This window comes from Photinus pyralis, unplaced genomic scaffold (assembly GCF_008802855.1).
Source record: "Photinus pyralis isolate 1611_PpyrPB1 unplaced genomic scaffold, Ppyr1.3 Ppyr1.4_LG6, whole genome shotgun sequence".
NCBI classification, from domain to species: Eukaryota; Metazoa; Arthropoda; class Insecta; order Coleoptera; family Lampyridae; genus Photinus; species Photinus pyralis.
This window is the reverse complement of record NW_022170663.1, coordinates 40404606-40427786: the sequence shown is the minus strand read 5'-3', so window position 1 is coordinate 40427786 and position 23181 is coordinate 40404606. Positions and strand designations below refer to the sequence as shown.

The following is a 23181-nucleotide window of genomic DNA, read 5'->3' as shown; positions in this document are numbered from 1 at the left end:
CTGGTTGCTCAGTTGGGGCCAGTGACCCAATTTGACCAAGTATCCCAGTAACCTAATTTGATCGAATAACCCAGTTTGAGTCTGTGACCTTGGTACAAGTGTACAGACTATGAAATAAATGACAGTGAATGTTAGTTTGCTGAAAATAATACTCGGTTGCTTGACACGTGCTATATCTGTGATCTTTGCTTTAACACTGACGTAAAAAACTTTCCCTGTCTCGAATTGTATTGTGTCCTCCTTCATTTCTTTGCTTTAGGGCTTACCATTTGCTTACAGGTGTACACACATTTAATTTGTTTCTACTTTATTCTTGATTACTGGAACATGTTCCTTTTCGAGGATACGGTATGGACGATGGACGTGGATAAGTTAAAATCTGTCATTTTTTCTAAGTAGCGGTATTTAACCGTAACAAATTTGCTTTGCTGTATTACTTTTGATGGTTGGCTTAATCCAAAATAGTCGCTTTCTTTAAATACTTTAATTGACTACTTCCATCTTACAAACATTTGATTAGTCGATGTACAGTCACGGTCCGAAGAAATGTCAACGAATACGTTGAGATAGTGACGTTAAACGGTTCCATGTACTGGACCCTTTTAAGTTATTCGTGGACATTACTTTTAACCATCACTGTACAGTGTACATTGCTATTTATAAGGTTACTTCAGTTACTGTGATGCTTTCACGTAATGAATCCCTAATGTGTCCATATACTTTATTGTGTATTCGTGTGGGGCTGGAGAAAAACTATCTCTATTGCCATTCTGTTTGATATTAGTCATGACCTAATTGTTTCTTATTGCTTCCCTTGGACTGAAGTTGACTCCTAGGTAATGAATTGGGTCAAACTTAAGCTGGATCAACGATTTAAACTGGGCCACCGGGTCCCTGGGTCAGTAGATCTACTGGGTCACTGTATACTTGACAAAGTCCAACTCTGCTTATGATTCAATGGAAAGGCACCTCCGACCACTTCTGACCTAGAGTTGCAAAATACCTAAATCCTGCACTGAGGCTAATTGGTACATTTTTAAAAATCAAAAATGGATGTGTAGGTATCGTATCAAAAGCGTCGCATTTTCAGCACTTTTATTATGACTGAGTTATTTTTACATAGCAAACTACAACTGTTGAATGTAAATTTATATTTTACATTGAAAGTTACATCGAATAATAGTGTTGCAAACTATTGAAGAGTTATACAGGCAAACCGCTCTTGATTTTGTTTCCAAAATCTGCATCCACCAAAGCGAACTGCTTAACTGCTCTTTCTCTTATAGTGGGATTAGCGTTGGATAGATGGTCTACTATATTTTGAATCAACCTAGATCTCTCATCGGCAGATAAAACTCTTTGATAAAATATTCTTGGTTGCGAATAGTTATCGTTGTCTCTAGCATCGTATCTATCCGTGATGCCGTTCTCCTCAAAATGTATAAGTAAATCTTTGGCACGCTTGCTAGAGTTTGGTCCACCGAAACTGTTTGGATGATAATTAGGGGCACCGCCTTGGTTGTTGATAGTTTGTGGGCCATCCCTACTGAAATTTTGCACTTTAAAGGATGAGTTAATTGGTAATTGCAAGTGATTTGTGCCAAGACGATAACGTTGTGTATCGGAGTATGAGAAAAGTCTTCCTTGAAGCATTCGATCGGGCGAAATACCAATTCCGGGTATGATATGGGAAGGACTAAATCCAATTTGTTCTATTTCTGCAAAGTAATTGTCTGGATTCTTATCCAGCACTAATCTTCCCACCTGTTGTAGAGGGTAATCTTCCTGAAACCATACTTTTGTAACATCAAACGGATCATAGGGGCATGTCCTTGCTTCCGCCGCTGGCATGATTTGTACGTAAAGCGTCCACTCAGGATAATTCTTGTTTGCTATACGATTATACAAATCGCGAATGGAGTAGTCAGGATCGGTTCCGGCAAGTCGTGCCGCGGTATCCGGATCGATATTCTTTATTCCTTGCTTGGTTTTAAAGTGAAATTTGCAAAAAAATACTTCACGTTTCGAATTAATAAACGAGAATGTATGCGATCCGTATCCGTGCATATGGGTATGCCCATCTGGTAATCCTCTGTCCGAGAACAAGATCAACACTTGATGTAGCGTTTCGGGTCGAAGGCTTAAAAAATCCCAGAATGAATCGTAATCGGTTAAGTGTGTTACAGGATTGCGTTTGAAACTGTGAATAAAATTTGGAAATAGGATAGGGTCGCGAACGAAGAAAATGGGTGTATTGTTCCCAACCAAATCCCAAATTCCATCAGTTGTATTAAACTTTATCGCAAATCCTCTTGGATCTCTGACGGTATCCGCTGATCCAGATTCGCCTATAACGGAAGAAAAACGCACAGCAACCGGCGTCTTTTGACCGATTGCGGAAAATACGCAAGCAGACGTATATTTTGTGATGTCGTGCGTAACTTCGAAAAAACCACGGGCGCCGGCTCCTTTAGCATGCACTACTCTTTCTGGAATTCTTTCCCTATCAAAATGAGCAATTTCGTCGATATAGTCGGTGTCTTGTAAAAGAATAGATCCCTTAGGTCCGACAGTCAACGATGCATCTTTGTAGGCCAATGGTATACCGGCATTGTTGGTGGCAGGACTTTTTTCCTCCTGTAACGGGATTTAACATGATTAGTAGTTTTCCGTATGCAAGTATTATTAATATTAAAATAATAGAAATGTCTCCTGGTCCACCGAAATGGATCTACAATAAAGATACGTTTGGTGAACACGACTGTACGATTTAGACATAACGCATCTTGAGAACTGAGACAGATTGACAGAGCAAGTGGCTGCAATAGTTCTACTAACTGTGGAACTTTAAAATCTAGGAAACTAGATAATATGGAAATTGAAATTAAATTAAAATTTTACACATGATTTGATTTTAACAAATTAAGATCTTTTTAATTCGAAAAATCGAGTCTTGAGTCAGTATTTCATAATCTTCAGAATTCCAAATTTCGCGAATCACAACATATTTGAAAAAAGACAATACAATACACATTTCTTAATGCATTTTCCAACACTATTAGGTGCACCATTATGACCACTGCCCGTACCCCGTTTAGGTTTAGGTTTTGGCACTTGGATCAAGCCAATCTCTAAGCAATTGTGCTTTTAAGAACCTTTAAGTAGATTTAAAAGGATTTATTAGTCTTTCAGAAAGTTTACAAGACCTTTGAAGATTCTTCTGCAGGAATTTGTAAAATCTTTAAGTGCATTTAAGAGCATTCACATATTCATCCTAAAAAGCCCCCAACACTCATTAAAATGCCTTTAAAAACTTTTTTAAGAACTTTTGGGCGTCCATAAAAGACCTCAAGAGCTAGAGCATTTATAGATATACGTTACGTATATCTGTGATTTAATAGTTTTTAAGAGTAGGTATATTTAATATTCGAATTTTGAAGAGCCTTCAAGACTCTTTCAAAGAGTTTTAGAGCTAAATGCCCACTGCAATAATCCCACCAGTCATTTGCTCGCTTGGTAAACATATATTCAGCAAATAGAGTTTATTTTTCAATGTTTTTTTATTGGGTACGATTAATATAAGAACCTCAAAACCACCGTTAAGGCTATCTTATAGAAAATTCGATTCTAAACAAATTCATTTCTTTTCATTTTTTCCCTCAGGACAATAGATAATTGAATTGAATTGAATTGAAGGCAAATGCGAAACAAAACGCCATTTTCTCATTGTTTCTTCTTTTGTTTATAACAATATGTTTCGGGAGTTTCCGGCCAGGAGGACTATGATTTTCGAATTCAGCGGATTTTTTTACATCTTGGTTTCGTCTAGTGAAGTGACAACATCCAGTGTAGACTGCTTGGAGCTAAATTTTACTGGACTATACTGGCTCACTTGCGTGACGATATACTTTGAATTTTTTTTTAATATGACAACATAAAAAAACATGAACAAACTAGTAATAGTACATTATATATCAAGGTAGAGAAGTCCACTATTATTGCCTGAGCACCAAGATTACATCTCGAGGCGCTTGCGCCGAGGGGTGTAAGGTGCGAAGGCAATAAGAGACTTCTCTACCGTGGTATATATACTATTTTTTTCACTACTAGCACTTGAAATCCTCTAAATTAACATATTATATTGATAAGAGAGTTAACGGTTGGACAGAATTTTTGTTTATTAATTTAACATGTCAATCAAGTACGTGGAAGTACAAGTCAAATAGGCCGTATTTTGTTCTGTCATTGAGATTTTTCAAAGAGTAATTTCGTTCGAATTTTTTCAAAATGTGATAATTTTAGGTATGTAATTTCTCTGGAAATTGCGAATGGTGGCAATTATTCGTTTTAGAGAACTTGTCTAAACGTTCATTGAGCGAAATTTCGGGTTGTGTTTTCTAAAAGTGACAGCGTGACAGTTCTCATTATTGACTACTAGTTAATAATGTCCACATTATTAACCACTTTGAACAAATGCCGAGAAAGCCTACTTTACAAGTGGAAAAAAGGTTAATAATCATGTCATCAGACGCTAGTAGTGAAAAAAATTATAAAATTAGTTAACACATTCTCTTAGATTTGATAGATAATGTTTTTTTTCTATTTCGGTGTTACAATGAGAATTTTGTGCAACTGTTTTCGGCAAAAACAGTGTTTCAATGAGTTCCATTGTAACATTGTTTTTGGTAACTTTTCATCTCTAAGTTGGCAGTTCCCCAAGACGTCAACGTCAAATTATCAGATGTGAAATCAAATTACGTAAAATTTATGTGTTTTCCTTGATTTTTGGTACACGAAGAACTTAATACATTCCAAATCAGCAGTTTACACATCCACCATAAATAAATTTATCTACGAGTAAAAAATTACACATTCACGGAATTTAAAGTTTCCAAATGTCAGTGTTGTGTTTATCTACGCTGCCAACTTAAAATTTGTCAACGTAAATGGTGTTGCCAACTTAAGACATATTGATTCTAAAGTTTCCTGTAGTTTTTCATAATTACTTTTTAATTAAATTAAAGCCCCGAAATAGAAAAAATAGTATGAAAAACACGTGTTACAATGCTTTATTGTAATACTCCTAACTTGTGGACACTCGTGGCTCCGCTTCGCTACGCCACTCGTGCCACAAGATAGTCGTATTACAAATGGTCGCATTGTAACACTTGTCTTTCAATATACTATTATGCTGCTATATCGAAACAAGTGTGATATTTAATAATATGTAATGAAAACTATATAGTTTCCATTAAAAAAAAGTGTGCCCCCCTTGACCATGCAGAAGTATGCCTCTGATCCCAAATTTAAAGTGCGTAGATTAGTAGCAAACTTGTTTATAATTTTGAATAATATAAAAAGCTTCTTTTAAAAAAATGCTGTTTTTAAGACATCCAGTGTTCCAACGACCACCCTTCACCTTCATGATATTATTCAATGATATAACTGAATAATGCTGTTCTTCTGTTCGCTTGTATTGTTTCACAGATTTGATTGATAGGCATGGAAGATTTTAAGTATTAACGATTTGGAACCGAAGTGTCTTTTTTACAATACATTTTGATTAAATATGTATGTATGACCTGCGATACTCCATGTACTAAGTAATTTTTTTCGAAATGTTTCTCTTTTACTCGTGTCAAAAAATGACTTTTGTGTATAACTATACGTTAGCACTTATATAGGCATATTCCAAATGTCAGATAACTTAAAATTAACTTTATTTATAATTTGGCTGGATTTGCGAGGATCTTTAAGACGCTATAAAGTAATTTAGAAGCTTCGGAAGCCTTTTTTGCAAACCTTAAGAGAATTGAGTGACCCATAAAGCTGGTAACGCTTCTTAAGGGTTGTTCCAGATTCGGATATTAAACACCCTTAGACTTTATTAAAGCTCAATGTAGAAATACAATCAAAAAAGGGCGAACCGACAGCAATTATAGCAACATACGGTCTAAAATCAGGACAAGAAATAGTAAAAAAAATTAAATAATTTGGCTGAAAATAGAAGGAGAAGTTGTCTAGTATCTACTAGAAGATAGAAATAGTAGGGTTGGAAAAAAAAACAAAGTAGTGGATGTGTTGGTACCATATGGACAAAACCATGCGGAAACCGTAATGGAAAAAGTGATAGATTTTGTGTGGAAAATGAGCATAATAAAATAAATAAATAAATAAAAAATATTCCTGGTATTTGAAAACGTGTTTTTCCGTAAAAAATGTGCCTCTTAGCTCAAAACAAAAAATAATACTTTTGGAAGAGTGTCTTCAAAAAAATGGTAGGTAAGTATTAAGGGAAAAAACGTTTTCCAATAAAGTTTGTTATTTTCCGACGTAAAAGATGAATATTTAATAAAAAGTATAGGTTTCTATTTGAAAAAAGTATTAAAAATCATTTATCAATCATTTTTCGATATCCTTGTTAGTTTCCGCAATAATCGAGTGTATCAAGATAAATGGGACCTTCACAAAAGAAATTACCGCTGCACCCTCGGCTACACCCTAATTCGTCTCGTGTATGCAGATGCAAGTTAACTAAATCATCCCTGAAACTGATATCTTTTCTAGGCAAGAATGCTATCCTGTATAACCGGTAACACAGTAAAGATGGTTATAAGTCGCTCTTTATTTTCGTTCTGTTCCACATTATACTCGGACAAAAACAAAGTTTACCCCCTATTAAATTAATAATTCTAATTAGTTCGCAATAGTCGACAATTATTTTATTATACGTTCTCTCGTAAATACCTGGAGCCCACGCGCTTTTTTTCCTTTTGTTTATGTTTATTACTAATTATTCATTTATTGTCTACAGTCAAGCAACGTAACTCCCGGTAGTGCTCGTATTTGAATAGGTAACCACTCGCTAACTTCGTCTGTTAATGAAAAATGTGTGTTACTAATTGAAAAAAACAGTTGTATGGCGTCACGGTGCTAAAAACTCATATACTTAAAAAAAGGTTTTGACATTTTTACATCCTTTATACACTGCCAAAATGTCAACAATATCAAAATATCTTTGACATTTTTTCCTCAGTTTTTTTTTTGTAATAAACCCCGACACAATTTTTGTAGGTTGTACCATTGAATAATAAATCTGAAACCATTGAATAAAGAATTAATGGTTGTACACAAAAAAATAAGATCTTTCGAATAACTTAATAAACAAATTTAGGTTGCTATTTAAAAAAAAGTTTGATGTCGTTGCAGCGTTATTTTTCGTTTCTAAATATCCATATCCAAAATTTTAACAAAATCCGTACGCGCATACATACACACGGGAAAATTTTATTCCAAAGTTGATTTGATGAAAATATAACGTCAAAAAAACGGTGATCGCAATATAGCTAACCTCAATGCAATACTCACTCAGAAACTCAAATAATTCATTAATTTCAAATTAGCACCACAAACTTGGAGCAAAATGAGCATACATGGTACGCTTACAAATCAATTCCTTTCAAGTCAACAATACAACTTCACGGACACTGACCAAATACGAGTACAACTTCAAGACCGGAATATTGCCTGCCTAGTGGAACAGCAAAACGCAGTTATTCCCACAGAAGCTCAAAATTAAGCGCATATCATCAAAAACTCAACAGTACGAGGGACTATTTTAATAAGCACGAAAAAAATTGTTTTGAACCAGTAGTTCACAAACTGTGGGTGCCCACTTTGTTATTTTAAATGAAACTGTATTTCCTTTATTACGTTATTCGATAGAGAATTTTATTCTTAATTCCGTGATATAAATTTGTATAGCCTTAGATAACAATTTTTATGAACAAAGATGTTTAGTTTTATTTCATTATAGCTAAAACAAGTGTGCCATGGACGAAATCAGTTGAATAGGGATACATATTTTAGAGTGCTGTAACCAAAACCAATAGCACTATTTAAGTTGTTTACAACTGTCAGTTGCTATTAATGAATTATTATTGTTGTGTGAATACTGAATAATCAGTAGAAATATCCTGAAAGAGGAGTATCATTACATAGATATTTTCTAAGGTTATAGGCCCGATTCTGTCGAATCAGGAAATAAGAGAAATTCCATTTATAATAACAAAGTTGGTATCCACAGTTTGTGATCCACTGGTTGAAAAAAATTTTCGTGCACATTAAAATAGAAATTGTTTCCTAATTCAACCGACCTCGTAGCTCTTACAGTTTTCAAGAGTGGACAAAATAAAATGAACACCTTGTATACATATGCCCTAACAACAGCTGGTATTCGAAAATTGGTAGTTAAGTGACTGTTTAAAAAAAATGGGGCAGTTAGTGATTACAAACCTATAACAGTTTTGCAGAAGGTTGAACGAAACAAAACTATGCAGCCATTGTAACATTTATAATAATTATTAGGTTGGTTTAACAGAATCATCAAGGAAGCAAACGTGAATGTGTCAACACCTCGGTCAACACAAAACACAATAAAAATTGATGCTCTATTACGTTGGTTGCTCTATACATAAATAAATGTTTTTATTTTTATGTCACATAGCCGTTCAAAAACCGTCGAAGAAGTTATATAGAAAGATTGTTTCCTCCAAAATTAAAAGAAATAGCCTGTTATGACTAAAATATGGCGCAAGTAAACATTACATATTAAAATATATTTGGCATTTCATCGTGTTCTATCTGCCCTATTAATCCCTAGTAGTGTCCCGAATTTAATTCTATATAAAATATTAGATTTAGTATGCTCTTCTGTGTTACTTTCTCAAATGCAGATACTTAATAGGTTTGCTTAATTCGATTAATTCAAATCCATAATAAAGCGTACAAAATAATATAGACCAAAATCATCTCTTACCCCATTCTCTTTGAAATAGTTTTGCAACTGGCGGGCACTTGGTAAACGAGACATTTTCACTTACGTTGAAACTACAATACGTCTGTGATATCATCAGATTTCAATATTTATATAAATCTTAGACAGTTGCAGGATGTGGCTTACAAATTCGTGTGGTTGACCTATTTTCTATAGCATATTAAGAATTTGTGTGGATAAACAAATCAAGCGGTTGAAATATTTTTCTTATTTATCAATTAAGATAATACTATTATCAGTATCACTATAGGTCGACACTGGATTCCTTCGCAATAAATCAGATAATTCGAAGGAAAAAAATCAAAAATTGATGAATTTTGTAAAATAAAACTTGTTTAGTTCAAAATCTTGCAAGTACAAATTACTCATTTCCCAGTCTTAGCTTAGAGTTCTGTAAAAAAAGCGTGGGTTGATATATGAATGGGGGTTTGTTTCCCACATTTTAAATAGACAAACGAAAGAACAGGTCGATATATGCGCAAATAATCACCAGATACAAATGGATCGATTGAAAGCTACGTGTACAAATGAAAACCCCGCAACAGGTGACGGAAATTGAAAACCGTTGGAAGCTTTCCCGTAAATGGCGTCCCCTTTAGCAGGCACTCATGATAACGTAGAAGTAACATTGTCTAAAAGCGAGGGTGAGTTGATATAAAGCGTCGGGGTGCTTTAGCGCTTTTAGGGGGCGACTGATCCGGATTATGTAAAGCTTTCCGGAGTTAACGCTTGTGTTGGCGTGGGAGCTTTCGAGGAGATTCTCGTCACAGGAAATCATACGCCGAAAGATAGAGAACATACGGATTTTAGAGGATTATAGATTATAGGTGTTACTGTTTCTAAACAAAAATGAATTGACAATAAACGAAATCAGCACCCCATTATTAACCAGGTTGGTTGTACTTTAACTGATTGTACAAGGAACGCCTCCACACCTGCTCCTCTGTACCAACGCAATTTGAGACTATGCAAATTAAGTGAACGATAAACGTCACATTTTTATTAAATTGAGAACCTGGGATGCGGCCTAGTAAATGTAAAATCATCTGCATCTGTTCTCAGCTGCTCTAATCTAAAGTTGTCATGATCATTAGTTCATTACCAAGACCAGTTGTAATTATGCGTAATGAGGAAAAATTAAGACGGTTTCTACGAACGAAATTGGTATTTATAATAAAAAGTGAACTAATAGATGACTTTACGAGCTCGAAACGCCATATGTATGGATTAAATCGTCGTAATAGACTAATTTGATTCAATGTAGGTACTTACAAGTACGTTTTCAAGTCAGCATTAGGATTAGCACATCTCTAGTAAAGGTTGTTGAATTGTAATGATCTTATCCTGAAGACTTCGTTGGTGATACAATCAACAAGGATCGACATGGTGATCACTGCTCCTATTTTCTTTTAAAATTGTCGCATATTCTGATAGCTTTAAATTTAGTGCCAGTGAAATGCCTCTATTTACAAATTGACTACTCGCATAATTACTCAGCTGAGCAACTTCTTTAAGAAGAGTCAGAATTTTCCACACTGTTTTTTTGCTGAAGCATCTATGTGCTATTGCTTCGCTCCGTAGGTATTTTACGAATATAATACCCCCCCCCCCATGTAATTTCTGAATCGCCAATACATTTAAAATAACAAGCATCTCTTATAACACTTACTTATTGTAAGCTATATCTATTTGTCAAGGATAGATTGAGATTGAAAAGTAAAGGGCGATTGAGCTTTACGTGCCTAGGAATTAAGAAATTAAGCTCAAAGGCGTGGCATCGTATCATGTAATGCAGTATCAGGACAGCATGACCAAACGGTAGGTAAATTCAGCCCTACAGTTACATGTAAACGCAACCCTTAAGCGGAAATCGCGCCTCGAAATTGAACGGTAATGAAACGTCGAACCACCAAAGCAATTGGAAAGTATTGGAAATCATTTACGATATCGGCATAATTTAAAATATTTCCAATGTTACATCGGCTATTCAGTTGAAGATATTGGAAAGGAACAGGATTGTAGCATACAGCATGGGGTAATATTTTTGGGCCATCATGGCTATCGGAAATCGTTGCCTAAAGGGCGTTTTAACATAATATCGCGCGCAACCGTCGACGTACGAAACCACCACATTGATTTGGTAGTTTTAGTTGAAAATATTGGAAAACCAACAGGAAAACATAATCAACAAGCAGTACCTTTATTTGGACATTTGGGCATAGAGCATTTTTTAAACGCCGAACGGAATTTGTGAAATGTGCGTGATTGAATGTTTAATGTCCCCACTATAATTGCATTTTGCTACGTTTCTACTTAAATTTCTAGATTAATAAAATGCGAATATATCTCAATGTAGGTAGGTAGGTACATGGTGTAAATTTACAAATGTTTTCGAACAAGTTTTCACTTTTCAATGTGGTCATTTAGATGTCAGTTGTGACAAATTATGCTCCTTGGCATTCACTTTACGTACAGGTGTGACACTTCCTGCGGTAAACGTTCCGCAGAACGAGCTTTCAACATCTGTCAGAAATATTTAATGATTTCCAGTTGTCTGTTACCTACTGTATTTGATTTATGATGGTTGCATGCCAATTACTGTGCCAACATTATTGTATTGTGTAATTTTTTGTTTGAAGATCAAAAATATGAGTGAAATCTGAGACCTGTTTGTCTCCTCTTTATAAAATTGATGTTTTCGTAGTAGGAGACAAACTATCGTTACCACGTTATTTACTCTATGTCGTTACCCATTTTTTCGGTCACGCTTCTGAGAGAGAGATAAAAGTGATATAAATGAGACCCTCGCATTCCGTCGTATGGTAAAAATTGAGTTTCTGATTTCGCAATTGGAACGGTAAAAATTTACGCTACAAATTGGCAAGTTATCAAATTCGAACTTCACCACCTGCGAATACATGGCAAAACGGGACTTCGTTTAATGATGAAGTTTACAGAAGCAAAGCCACCGAACTTATTTTTTTTTTTTAATAGCTAATTTACAACCTGCTAGTTACAGCTATAAGTAAATGTGATCGTCGAGCTACATTTGAGGGAGACGTTCTCCAGTGAGAGCTCTCCTATAAGATAATAGGTCTCTGATTGGACTAACCGTGTATAATAACCGATCACTGATTTAGCATATCCGTAGGCCACTGTTTTTTTAGTCTTCTTCTGATGTCGGGCTGAGTGTAAAGTTGTCTTGCTTCCTCATTGGGATGTTCTGGGAGCTGATTTAGGTATTTTCTTGTTAGTCTGGTGATTTCTTCTCCAATAGGCGGAATACCAGAGTCGTCATGCAGGGTCTTATTACTAATGTACCATGGTGCATTGAATATCATTCTAAGTATCTTCGATTGGATTCTTTGTATTATTTGTGTATTGGATGGTTTAGCACAGCCCCAGAGTTGAACTCCATACGTCCATATTGGCTTTATTATACACTTATATAGTAGTATTTTATTTTCTGTGGAGAGTTTTGATTTGCGTCCTATTAGCCAGCCCATTTGACGAATTTTTAGGTTTATTTGTGTTTTCTTTACTGTGATGTGGGCTTTCCATGTAAGCTTTTGATCGAGTGTTAGCCCTAAGTATTTCACTTGGGTGTTCACTGGTAATTGTATGTTATTTAGTGTGACAGTGGGACATACGATATTTCGATTAGTGAACGTGACTTGAGTTGATTTTGTGTGATTAACTGTGACTTTCCATCTGTTCATCCAATCTTGAATGAGGTTGAGGTGTGCTTGCAGATTGTCAGATGCTATTTGCGGGTTATCACTTATTGATATTATGGCGGTATCGTCGGCGAATGTGGCAATTGTAGTGGAGTTAGTGGTTGGGATGTCGGCCGTGAAAATTAAATAGAGAAGGGGGCCTAGGACGCTTCCTTGAGGAACGCCAGATTTTATAGCGTAATAGTTTGAGGTATCGGTGTTGAATCTTACTTGAAAGAATCGGTCAATGAGATATGATTTCAGAATCAGGTAGTGAGGTGTGGGAAGGAGCGTTTTAAGTTTATATAGGAGACCCTCATGCCACTCTCGGTCGAAGGCTTGCTGAACGTCCAGGAAGGCAGTTGTACATAATTTTTTCTCTTCTAGGCTTGTGTGTATGTTTTTGACGATTCTGTGGCATTGTTGTACCGTTGAGTAAAGCCAAATTGGTGCGTTGGAATTACTATGTTTAGTTCAGTGTCTTCAGAGATTCTTTTCAGCAGTAACCTTTCTAAGGTTTTGGACATGATCGGCAGTAGGCTTATTGGGCGGTACGAAGAAACTGCATTTGGAGGTTTATTTGGTTTATTAATCATTATTATTTGTGCGAACTTCCATGCGATCGGGTAGTATGTTAATCTTAAAACGCTATTATAAATTGTGGTTAGCAAAACTAGTGCTTTTCTGGGTAGTTGCTTTAAAGTGTATCCGATGATTAAATCAAAGCCAGGAGCTTTATGGTTATTACACTTCGAGATCTCTTGTTTTACTTCTTTTGGAGAGAAGGGTTTGATTGGAAGCATCATAGGGCAGGAGATGTCCAAGAAGTCCTTAATCTGGTCGTCGTCGTTGTTATTGTTAAGTTCAGGTGCACTAAAAACTTTCGATAGGTGTTTTGCGAAGGTTGTTGCTTTTTCCTGGTCAGTTTTTGCCCAACTTCCATCTTCCTTCCTTAGGGGTGGAGTGTATTGTATCGGTCGTTTGAATGTTTTGGTGGCCTTCCAGATGGTATGGTCCTCTTTTGACAGACTGCTGAGATATACTTCGAATGTGGCATTTCGGGTATCCTGCAGGACTGTTTTTAGGTGTCGGGTTAATCTATTATATTCGTTTTTATCTAACGGATTACGACTTCTTTGCCATATACGCCTTGCTCTTCTTTTTTGTGCAACTAAATGTTTTATATGTACGGGAATGTTAACTACTGGTTCTTTTCCTGTGTTTGTTTGGGGGGTGGCTGGCTAACAAAAACGGCACTGCCACACGACAGTTGCAGGATCCACAAAGATCGATATGTTCGTGCTATTATTGCAAACTGTGGCTTCACAAAATCGCTGCGTCTATCCTACAGCCCAGATTTACCCTCATTCCACTTTTTTTCACTCAAACATCTAGAAATATCTCAGAAGTTGCACATTTGGCTCGGATGATGATCCGCAAAGCACAGCAGCGTCGTTTGAGGAACACACTAACATATTTATGGACACCCTGTATAACTTCGTCTAAATAAAGTATAGCATTTTGACATCTTGAAATTGCAAATGATGAAGAACGAAAACCAGTAAAAATAAAAAAAAGATTTTGCCCCGAAAGTTCATGTAATGGACTATTTACCTATGTGTAGGTACAAAGGAAAATAAATTATATCATAAATGTTCTTATATAGGTACCGGGTGATGACTTGAACAACGCACCATAGAAATTTCAATAGTAATTTTTTCATTTCTGATGATTGACTTCTCTAATTATTTTAGAGATAAAGTATGTTGAAGTTTTTTGTAGAGAAAAAAATTACGAATCCATGCATACTATGGCTTTTAATTTTTTTAACTTTGAAACATATAAATTGGATAATTAAAAACTGGCGCTTTTAAGAAAATTAGTGGTGCCATGGCAGCTTGAGATCAAACAAAGCCAACTATTGGCAACTGCACGCGCTTTTGTTTGACTTCATAATTCTATGGCATTACCGACCTTATAAACGCGACAGTTTTTAATTTTTAAATGTTTAATGTTTTTTAAATTATAAAATAGGAAACAAGGATTCGTATTTTTTTCTCTACAAAAAAACCTAGACTTTATTTCTAAAATAATTAGGGAAGCCAATAATCGGAAATTTAAAAAAATTACCTCGTGTGAGATCCAAGGGACTTCAGCACATTTTTGTGTGACAGATCAGTTTTGACTCCACCATCAGTAAGATCTTGTCGGGGGCTACCACATTCTCTTTGTGGGTACCTAGTTTCGACGTCCCGTTCACACGCAATTCGCATTTTGGTGGATTTCGATAAAACCCCGCCACAAAATAGTACTGAATTTGGGGTGCTTCTCATAGCTCGAGCTTGCAAAAGGTGGTTAATTTCGTCCCTAGGAAAGAACAAAATTCCGCCATGCAGGAGTTGTTCGCGTTTACAAGATCTTTCCGACCATACTAATTTGGAAACAATCGGACAAAACAGTAGAAGAAGATAGGAAAAAACCAGGGAAAAAACTGAAAAATCTCCAGGTTAGTATACACCACACCATCCCTAAAGTTGTTTATTACACGGCCTCAGTAGGTACATGTACACTCATCGTCTTTCTACAAGCGTTTTTCTACGGGCTCGCATTTGCTGACAGCGAGACAGCCAGCGAAAGTGAGATTAAAACTACCTTTTTACAAATCAATTTGCAAAAATGCGCTAAAAAATACTATTCAAAATCCTATGGTGCGTTCGTCAAGTCACCACCCCGTATAAGAAACTGATGTTTAAAATATGCGATATGTTTGCCCTTACTAGAAGAACAAATTGGTTACAATTAAAAAAAAAACTCTAAAAATAAGAAAGTTCACATTGCACAGTTTGCGCATGCTATTCGTCAAGATTTCTTTTTTTCTCGGTTAAGGTGCCAGAGCTATAATAAGTTACCGAATGCAAAAACAACGAACTAAATATCTTGCCAACGGTAGGAGTAGTTAAGGTCTCGGACGGACAGACGTACGGAGGGAGAAAGTTGCCATAATAGTGCCTTCCAACATGAGTTGGAAAATGCGCCAAAAAGAGCGTTGTCTGGTTCAGCTAATTTTTTAAGGGTCCTACATTCCGTTCTGCCATTCTACCGACAAATATGCCATTTTCACACCTTCCCATTTCGCTTACTCCCTTCCGGTACTGCGACATTCGCCCAAAAACCTATTTGCGAGGGTGGGGACGGAATTGCTAGTATGAGTTTTCATAGGTCAACGCATTCGGAGACGTTTTTACTGGTAAGTACAGGAGTTGGCTAAACTCTTCAAACTTATGGTGATCGCACAATTTTGTAGCTTTCGATGTAGACAACCCTACTCTCTCTCCACTTGCCACCAACACACGGACTTTATCTATATTACGGTAATAATGTAATAGATTTAAATAAATAATAACTTTAATCTGTTCTTAATATTCAGAATGGAAACCCATGGAGCCATTAAAAATTGGCTTTAACAAGACATTTTCTCTGATCAAAGAAACGAAACTTGTCTTAATATCGCGATCTGGTTATAATTACCAAACGAGAAACATCGCAAACATTTTACGATAAATGCCTGCATATACTAAATCTTTTATAGTTATTACGTTAATGTACACAAAACGGCCGATTCTGGCAAAACTTGAAAGCGAACGTTGTACCAGGATTTTTGTTTAAAAATATTTCTATCTGGACTTCGCTACAATTCGATGTATGCCACCTACTACCCTTAGCGCAGTAATGCAGTATCTATAATATAATGCCGGAAGGAAATGTGAATTCCTTGGTTTCAAAATGCAGAGTAGATACCTACTCAAATTGCTATTGCCCTTACTCTAAAATTCTATTTATTTCGCAATGTGTATTTCAAGGAAATTTTAAAGAGCCGGTGCTGGTTTCACACAATTAGTTAAATGTAATGCCAACTGTGACATTAAAGTAGTTGTATTCCATTTATATGAGGCATACTCATAACCACCCTTAGTATACACACTTTCCCTGAACGACAACCAACCCCGTATTTTATTCATTATATTATTTCGTTCCTTCTCCAGCTTCTGAATTGTTAACTTCACATTAGAAAATACAATCCATTAAAATAAACTAATACAAAATTATATTTTATATCAGAAGTCATATAAAATAATTTACTTTTATTTTATAGCTTATGTTAAATTGATATTTTAATAGGTTTGAATGACTAGGCTAAGTCTCTCTTTAACAGTAAGAGTAGATAAAATTATCACTTTAACAGCAAGGATAAATAAACAGAAACAAATGATTGTGCATTTCTGTCTTCTTTATTGAATATGAGACGCGGAGCACGAAGTTTACAACAGAAAGTAATATTTTTTACATGGAACCAACGGTAGAACCTAAGCTTGCTTGCGCGATAGAGACAGCCTGCCCATTAGTTTTCCTCTCTCGCTCACCTGCGTTAGCACTCGCAGTCCATTTCTATGCTTATACTTCGAAAAACCCAAAATTTACGAAATATGTTCAGCAGCTCTACCAAATCCTTCCCAACACAATTCCCTAAAATGTAAGATTTGTACAAAGCGATTAGCGGATTAGCGATTAGCGGAAGGTTCTTCCTCGTCCCGAAAACTGACATTTTTTGTACTAATAAAACAAATAACTATTTCTAGGGCTTCCCTAAGTCCCCAAGTCATAGGTCATAACGTATAATTTAGAGGCATTCATTACATACACCCGTGCATAATGAACAAAATTAGAATAGATCATGTACGTTTGGAAGTGATAATTACCTACAAATGTCAAAACTGTCGACATACGACGTTTTGGGTTTTGCCTTATTTTCATTTCGAAATTTACGGAGGTCGTAGAAAAAATATGATACGTAATTCGGTTGTAATTTGCGGATTACAGGTTCGTAGAATGCAATTCTTCTACTCACCTGTAATACGCACTATTACAACCTTATTAGCTAATGTCATTGGGTAATTATCAACAGTAATATACTAATTTCCCACTATGGAATTCCCAAATAATAAATATGCTTTATTATGCAGTATATATGCAGCATAATCTCAGGGCGAGGTTCAGCAAATAGATAAATAATGGAACAGAATTTAAAAATGCAGTCATCATCGAATTATGGAGCCTACACAAAACAATAGTTATATGTATACATAAAAGTCATGAAAATGACACATTACTGACGAGGATATATTGAATTTAATGCCCGAATAAAGTAGTGTCTGGTGTCATTTTACTGACGAGTTTTAATTTAAGTTTTACTCGAAATCATATTTTAATATAAAATTTTAATGTTCATTAGAACTTTTGACTAATGTCAATCTGTTAGTGATGACAGAGTCAGTATAGTACTTTATTTTCACGTTGATTTGTTAAAATCGGCTCGAAAATCGGTCGATTCGTTTTCGAGAAAATTAGAAAAATCTTTACTGAATCAATAAATTAATTTTCACTATCCCAAGATTGTCAGAAAGGTAACTAGCAAATTTAATACTTTCTTTCCCATAGCAACAAATAAGTGATATTTTCGTTTGTTTTTGACAAATTAAAGGTCGATTAAATAAATTAAATAAAGATTTTTCTAAATTTCTCGAAAACGAATCGACCGATTTTAAAAAATCAAACGTCTAAATAAAGGACTTCGAAAGACCTTTCAAACAAGCTATTACTCGACACCACATGTTATTTAAAACTTTTAAGGGAATGACGCTGGGGGCCAAAGGGTGAAAGTGGGTAAAGTAGTTTTTGGTTAAAAAATTGTCGCAATCTGTTGCGTGTCTCGGCGTTTTTTCCCTTAACTAATGATTTTCGATAAATCCGTGGTGAGAAGTTCAAATGAACACCCTGTATATTTTATATTCAAAGCTGTTACTTTACAGAGATAGGTAATGCCTTTTTATCATTCTTGTCAAAAACCTTGTACTGAATCCTTTATCAAGATTGTATGACAATGACGGACTAAATGAACGTTTTTGTTGCGTTGTTTATTCTATGTAATATTTAAAATTAATATACTAACTAGAATTGTGTAAAACCATTGAATAAAAACACTATAAGAAGCCTAACCCCCGTGGAAATAAAGCGCGACAGAGTTTGAACTGAGAATATAATGGGAACACTGTCAATAGAGTCGATTCTTGAACTGAGAAGAATGAGAATTTGCTTTCCTCCTATTTACCGCAAAGAGAGTTCGGTGGTCACAACCAATGCGGGTGCAAGGGGATTTGTGAGATTTGTCGCGCTTTCTTCCATAAGCGTTAGGCTTCTTATAGTGTTTTTTATTCAATGGTAAAACAAAACAGATTTGGAAATTATGAAACACGTGTCGTGACCCACTTCCGTCCTCTAGATTCAAGGATTTTACACGTCTAATCAGAACAAATATATTTTTATAATCCGGTACATTTATCCGTGCGGCTGCCATTTCAAGTAAACACATCTCCTAATTTCCTATAACGATTCGATCGTCGTTTAGTGTCGCATCTTCGAATTCTGCACCCTCAAAGCCCGACAATCTTTTTTCGTTTCTGCAAGCCTACTACCTTGTTGACGTCATTTTCCAATAGCACCGGCATACTTGGTCTTCGCGCAGAAAGTTCTTTGACCTTTTTCTTTGCGATGTGTCTTTCGTTCCGAAGGGTTAATTTCGTTTATTTAACCATTTCGCGCTTCTGTTACCCTGCTGGCGTGTTGACGTCATATTCTATTACAAACCGCCCCCACATCTAACCCTTTCGTTACTGCTTTAGGTATAAATTACTCTTCCTCTTGCGGTTCGAAAATACGACAAAAAGGCGGCTAATAATAGTGTTGGTTTTTGTTTACATAACACCCTTCTATACAACATGCATTCCTGGTTTGTTGTTGACGCCAGTTCGAACCTGGACTTCCCCTTCAAGCAAATGACCCTGCTCGATGTGGAACGAACGTTGACCTTTCTGTCTGTACTCTTCGCTCATATTATATTCGTATAGGGGTTAATTTTGCTTTACTGGCTGATTCTCCTGTATCCCTAATACCCGAAAACGAATGTTTGACTGCTTTCCAGGGCCACTCGCCCTCAAGGCGCTTTGTACGTCGATCAATAACCGCCGGGTTCTAAATTTAGGGAAAGATTGTTGAACTTCGAAATTTACGTTCGTTCGCGTTTATTACAATGATGTCCTTAAAGGCCAAAGGATACATTTCGTTAAACAAATGCAAATTAATTCATATATAGAGCTATCACCTATGTACACCATGTCCGTATATCACTATAACAACGAAAACGAATTACGCTATTAATAGGTCGATAGAATCAGCATCCATTAATGAATTAATTCCATAGAACAGTGTAAAGGGTAGTTATGTCGTTAGACTAGTAAGTAGTAACTAACGGTGAGGGAGGGTATTCTCGTACATCACGCTGACACAGTGTACATACCACGGAAGGTGACCCATTTTAACTCTATCCAGTTTGTTTGGTACGCCTTATGTACGCCGATGAAAAACAATTCGAGGACCGATTGTAGGTAATCTTATAGGTTTATTACTGATTTGAATAAATTTGTTGTTTTAGAAACAGTTTTTACAGTAGGTACTGTGGCAGATGATTCGGGAGGAAACAAGCGAGGAAACCATGACTTGAAACAATTGTTACAATGTAAATTTTCCCATAGCCCATTTTAAATAACTCAATGCCTTTACATTGTCGTATCTTGAGTATGCTGCTATTGCATGTATCTGGTCTCCTCAAACTCAAACTCTGACATAATCGAAAAAGTGCAGAAAAAGTTCATCCGAGTAATGTTTTTTAGGTCAACCCACAATTATCCACATTTGATCTCTTACGGTACCCAGATTAATTACTTCGGCTTAAAAATAACAATTTTTGTCCAAAATTTTACATAATAGTTTGGTAAACTCTTCCGAATTACTTCACAAAATTATGCTGAAGGTACCATTTGTTACGCTATAAGGAAAAATAATACTATTTTTGTAGTTAACAACACAACTTCCCCACTTGTTAGGATCCTGACCACTTTAAATAAGTTCTCCTCAGAGAATTATATCGACTTTTTCCACGATCCCCTAAATGTAATAATGAATAAAATTAGATCAGAAGCCATAATGTATGTTCAGAGCCTCAGTGCCATATAATTGGAATTTTCTGATTTTGTGTGGTGTAAATAAACAAATAAATAAATAAATATATGTAACCACACATTCAATTTAACACAGTTCATAAAAAATCAGGTATTCGTTCTTTATTCCAATGAATGTATCTACTAATTGCACTCCAGTAAACGTAGATAAAAGAGGGGGCATGAATAATATCGAGTATGCTCCCAATATTATTGAGTGCTAAGGTTTTGAATATAATCTAAGGGTCGTACACCTAGTTTAGTTTGTAGAGTTAGAAACCCTGTGGTAACCTGCAATCTTTTTACAGATTGTGTAGATTGAGTGCAAAGGGGCCCTAATACCCCTAGCGTAATTTCCCAAATGAGAAAAGCAAATATTGTCAAAACCTTTCCCGTCCTTTCTTCAATCTAAATTGTACCATTGACCATCAAACAACAGAAAGTTAATATCTATATGGTTGGTTCTTTTGAAATTTCAACCATGATGTGAGCTCGTTTATCCTCAAACATATTATTTGGTTTGGTGGCAGTCTCATATTTGGCACACTCCCTTTTTTTCGAAATTTGACTTGATCTCATTCTCAAATTCACGAAGGTGTTGGCAATCTTTAAATTAAATTTTAACTAAAGATGCTTCTGGTAAAGGCAATCATAACGCATACAGTCAAAACCAGGTGTGTGCATGCAACGCAAACTTTCTTATTTATGAAGATATTTCTTTGAAATTTTAACTGAAGATGCTTCTAGTAAAGACAAACATATCGCATATTGTACAAATCGAATGCGTATGCGCAGACAGCATAATGCCAACCTTATATACATTTATTTGAGATTTTAAGCATAATAGAATCACCTCAGTATCGTTTTAATTTGTCGAGATTCGAAACACTGGTCCAATATAATTTTGTACACAACATCACGATCTATTCGAAAGCATATTAACATTGCCGGTACCACTTCCAGTTAAAGTAGAAGTCGATACAAATGTTATTTTTTAAATGCAATGCCTACGTTTTTTTAAAGATTTATGAAAAGAGCAATCAGTTTACTGTACGACAACATGGCATATACAATCATGCATATGCATATTTATACCCGTTATGTCAATTATTAAAGAACAATATGCAATGGCAATGGAATTCATCTACAAAAAAACTTATATAAACCTAAAAAATATAATCACAAAATCTCCGGCATGACCCAATGAAAAAATCCATTTTACAATGTGACGCATCAAAAAACGGCGTAGGCTGTTGTTTATTTCAAATGTATGAGAATAACGTTACAAAGCCACTTGTGTAAAATTCTGAAAACCGTGGTTTCTAAAACTCCGAGTGAATCTGCTAATTGTCACTTCTAGTCTGCATCCTTCGTTACCGAACACTTGATTTTTTAAAAACATGAAGTGTTCACGTTAACAAGGCACCCTAGACAGTGATCATCCATGTTTAAATAATTTTGACAACTCGCAAATAGTTGACTGAGAAGGGCAATCATCCCTCTATACAGTCAACATTTCTTCAAACGTAATTTTTGGAGGTTTTCCTTGTTTTGTAGGGAACTTCACGCATGATCCCAGTATTCGATTTTATTCATTTTGATAAATATACAACGCGCGACAACACAATCTGACAGGTTAATAAAATTAATCAGGTTGCAATATTGTTTTATAACTTGCCACCCAAGATACCAAGGCATATGTGATTAAAAAACAGATGTTGAAAAATTGCATCAAAATTCAAAACAGCTCAGTCCGGGAATATAAAAACGACCCTAATTTCACTTAATTTTTGTTTGCCAATCCCCTCATTTCAAAAAGTATCACTAATTTTTGGTTAATGTTCTGTTGAGATCAAATGATCACATATCACATGTAATGAAACAAACGTTGCTTAAAATATATTGTAAACAGAAGTCTGCTTGTGACCAATTTATAGTAATTTAGTTAAATCACACCATTGATTCATTACATCCATATTCTGTATGTTTTTATAGCACCCTTGTAGCTGACAAAGCCGTGATCATGTCATCATGCCTTTTATTGTCTATCGGCCGAATGCACAAACAATAAATAACCAGGCCGTTAGTTAATCAGCATGATTAAATTAAACCTTTGATTAAATTAGATTGGTATGCACAAAACAAAAAATCTTCTTGATTACTAACCAAGGTGATTAAGCATTGAGTAAATATTTGGTAAAAATTGGCGCCGACAACCGTTGTACTTTTATGGAAATGTGTGATTTTTTTACAAAGCCTAGTTTTTGGATAGTATAGAAAGCTTTTCTTTTTTGTTATCTGTAATTTAATAGTCAATTTATACGTTTGTATTAACAATGTAAAAAAAGATCCGTGGCCAAATCTTTACCGAAGTACAGAGAGAACTTTACTGCAAATAATTGATTGAATCATAAGCAAATATTACCTTCTTTGTAGTAACTTAGTGACTGTCCTGAGTTCATTCAATAAAAGTTCCGGTTAAACTTCCATTGAGTGCTTAATTTTATTGAAAGTGGAG

The 23181-nt window shown here is 35.5% G+C and overlaps 2 protein-coding genes across 2 annotated transcripts in view; one reads left to right on the top strand and one right to left on the bottom strand.

Moving 5' to 3' along the window:
• The window catches only part of LOC116173842 (xaa-Pro aminopeptidase ApepP-like), a 59514-nt gene that overhangs the window by 19943 nt on the left and 16390 nt on the right, over window positions 1–23181 (top strand). The window lies entirely within an intron of this gene.
• Window positions 1137–8913, bottom strand: LOC116173844 (catalase-like). The gene is made up of 2 exons (XM_031491560.1): window positions 8819–8913; window positions 1137–2637 (listed from the first exon to the last, which is right to left on the bottom strand). The coding sequence occupies exons 1-2, from the start codon at window positions 8870–8872 to the stop codon at window positions 1204–1206; spliced, it is 1488 nt and encodes a 495-aa protein (XP_031347420.1). The 5' UTR covers window positions 8873–8913; the 3' UTR covers window positions 1137–1203.

What these genes read in the sequence shown, in the direction of transcription:
- LOC116173844 (XM_031491560.1), bottom strand. Translation starts at nt 8,872, where the DNA reads ATGTCTCGTTTACCAAGTGCCCGCCAGTTGCAAAACTATTTCAAAGAG. An exon ending in ACTATTTCAAAGAGAATGGG is followed by an intron (nt 2,638 to 8,818) that starts GTAAGAGATGAT and finishes ATCCCGTTACAG; the next exon opens with GAGGAAAAAAGTCCTGCCAC.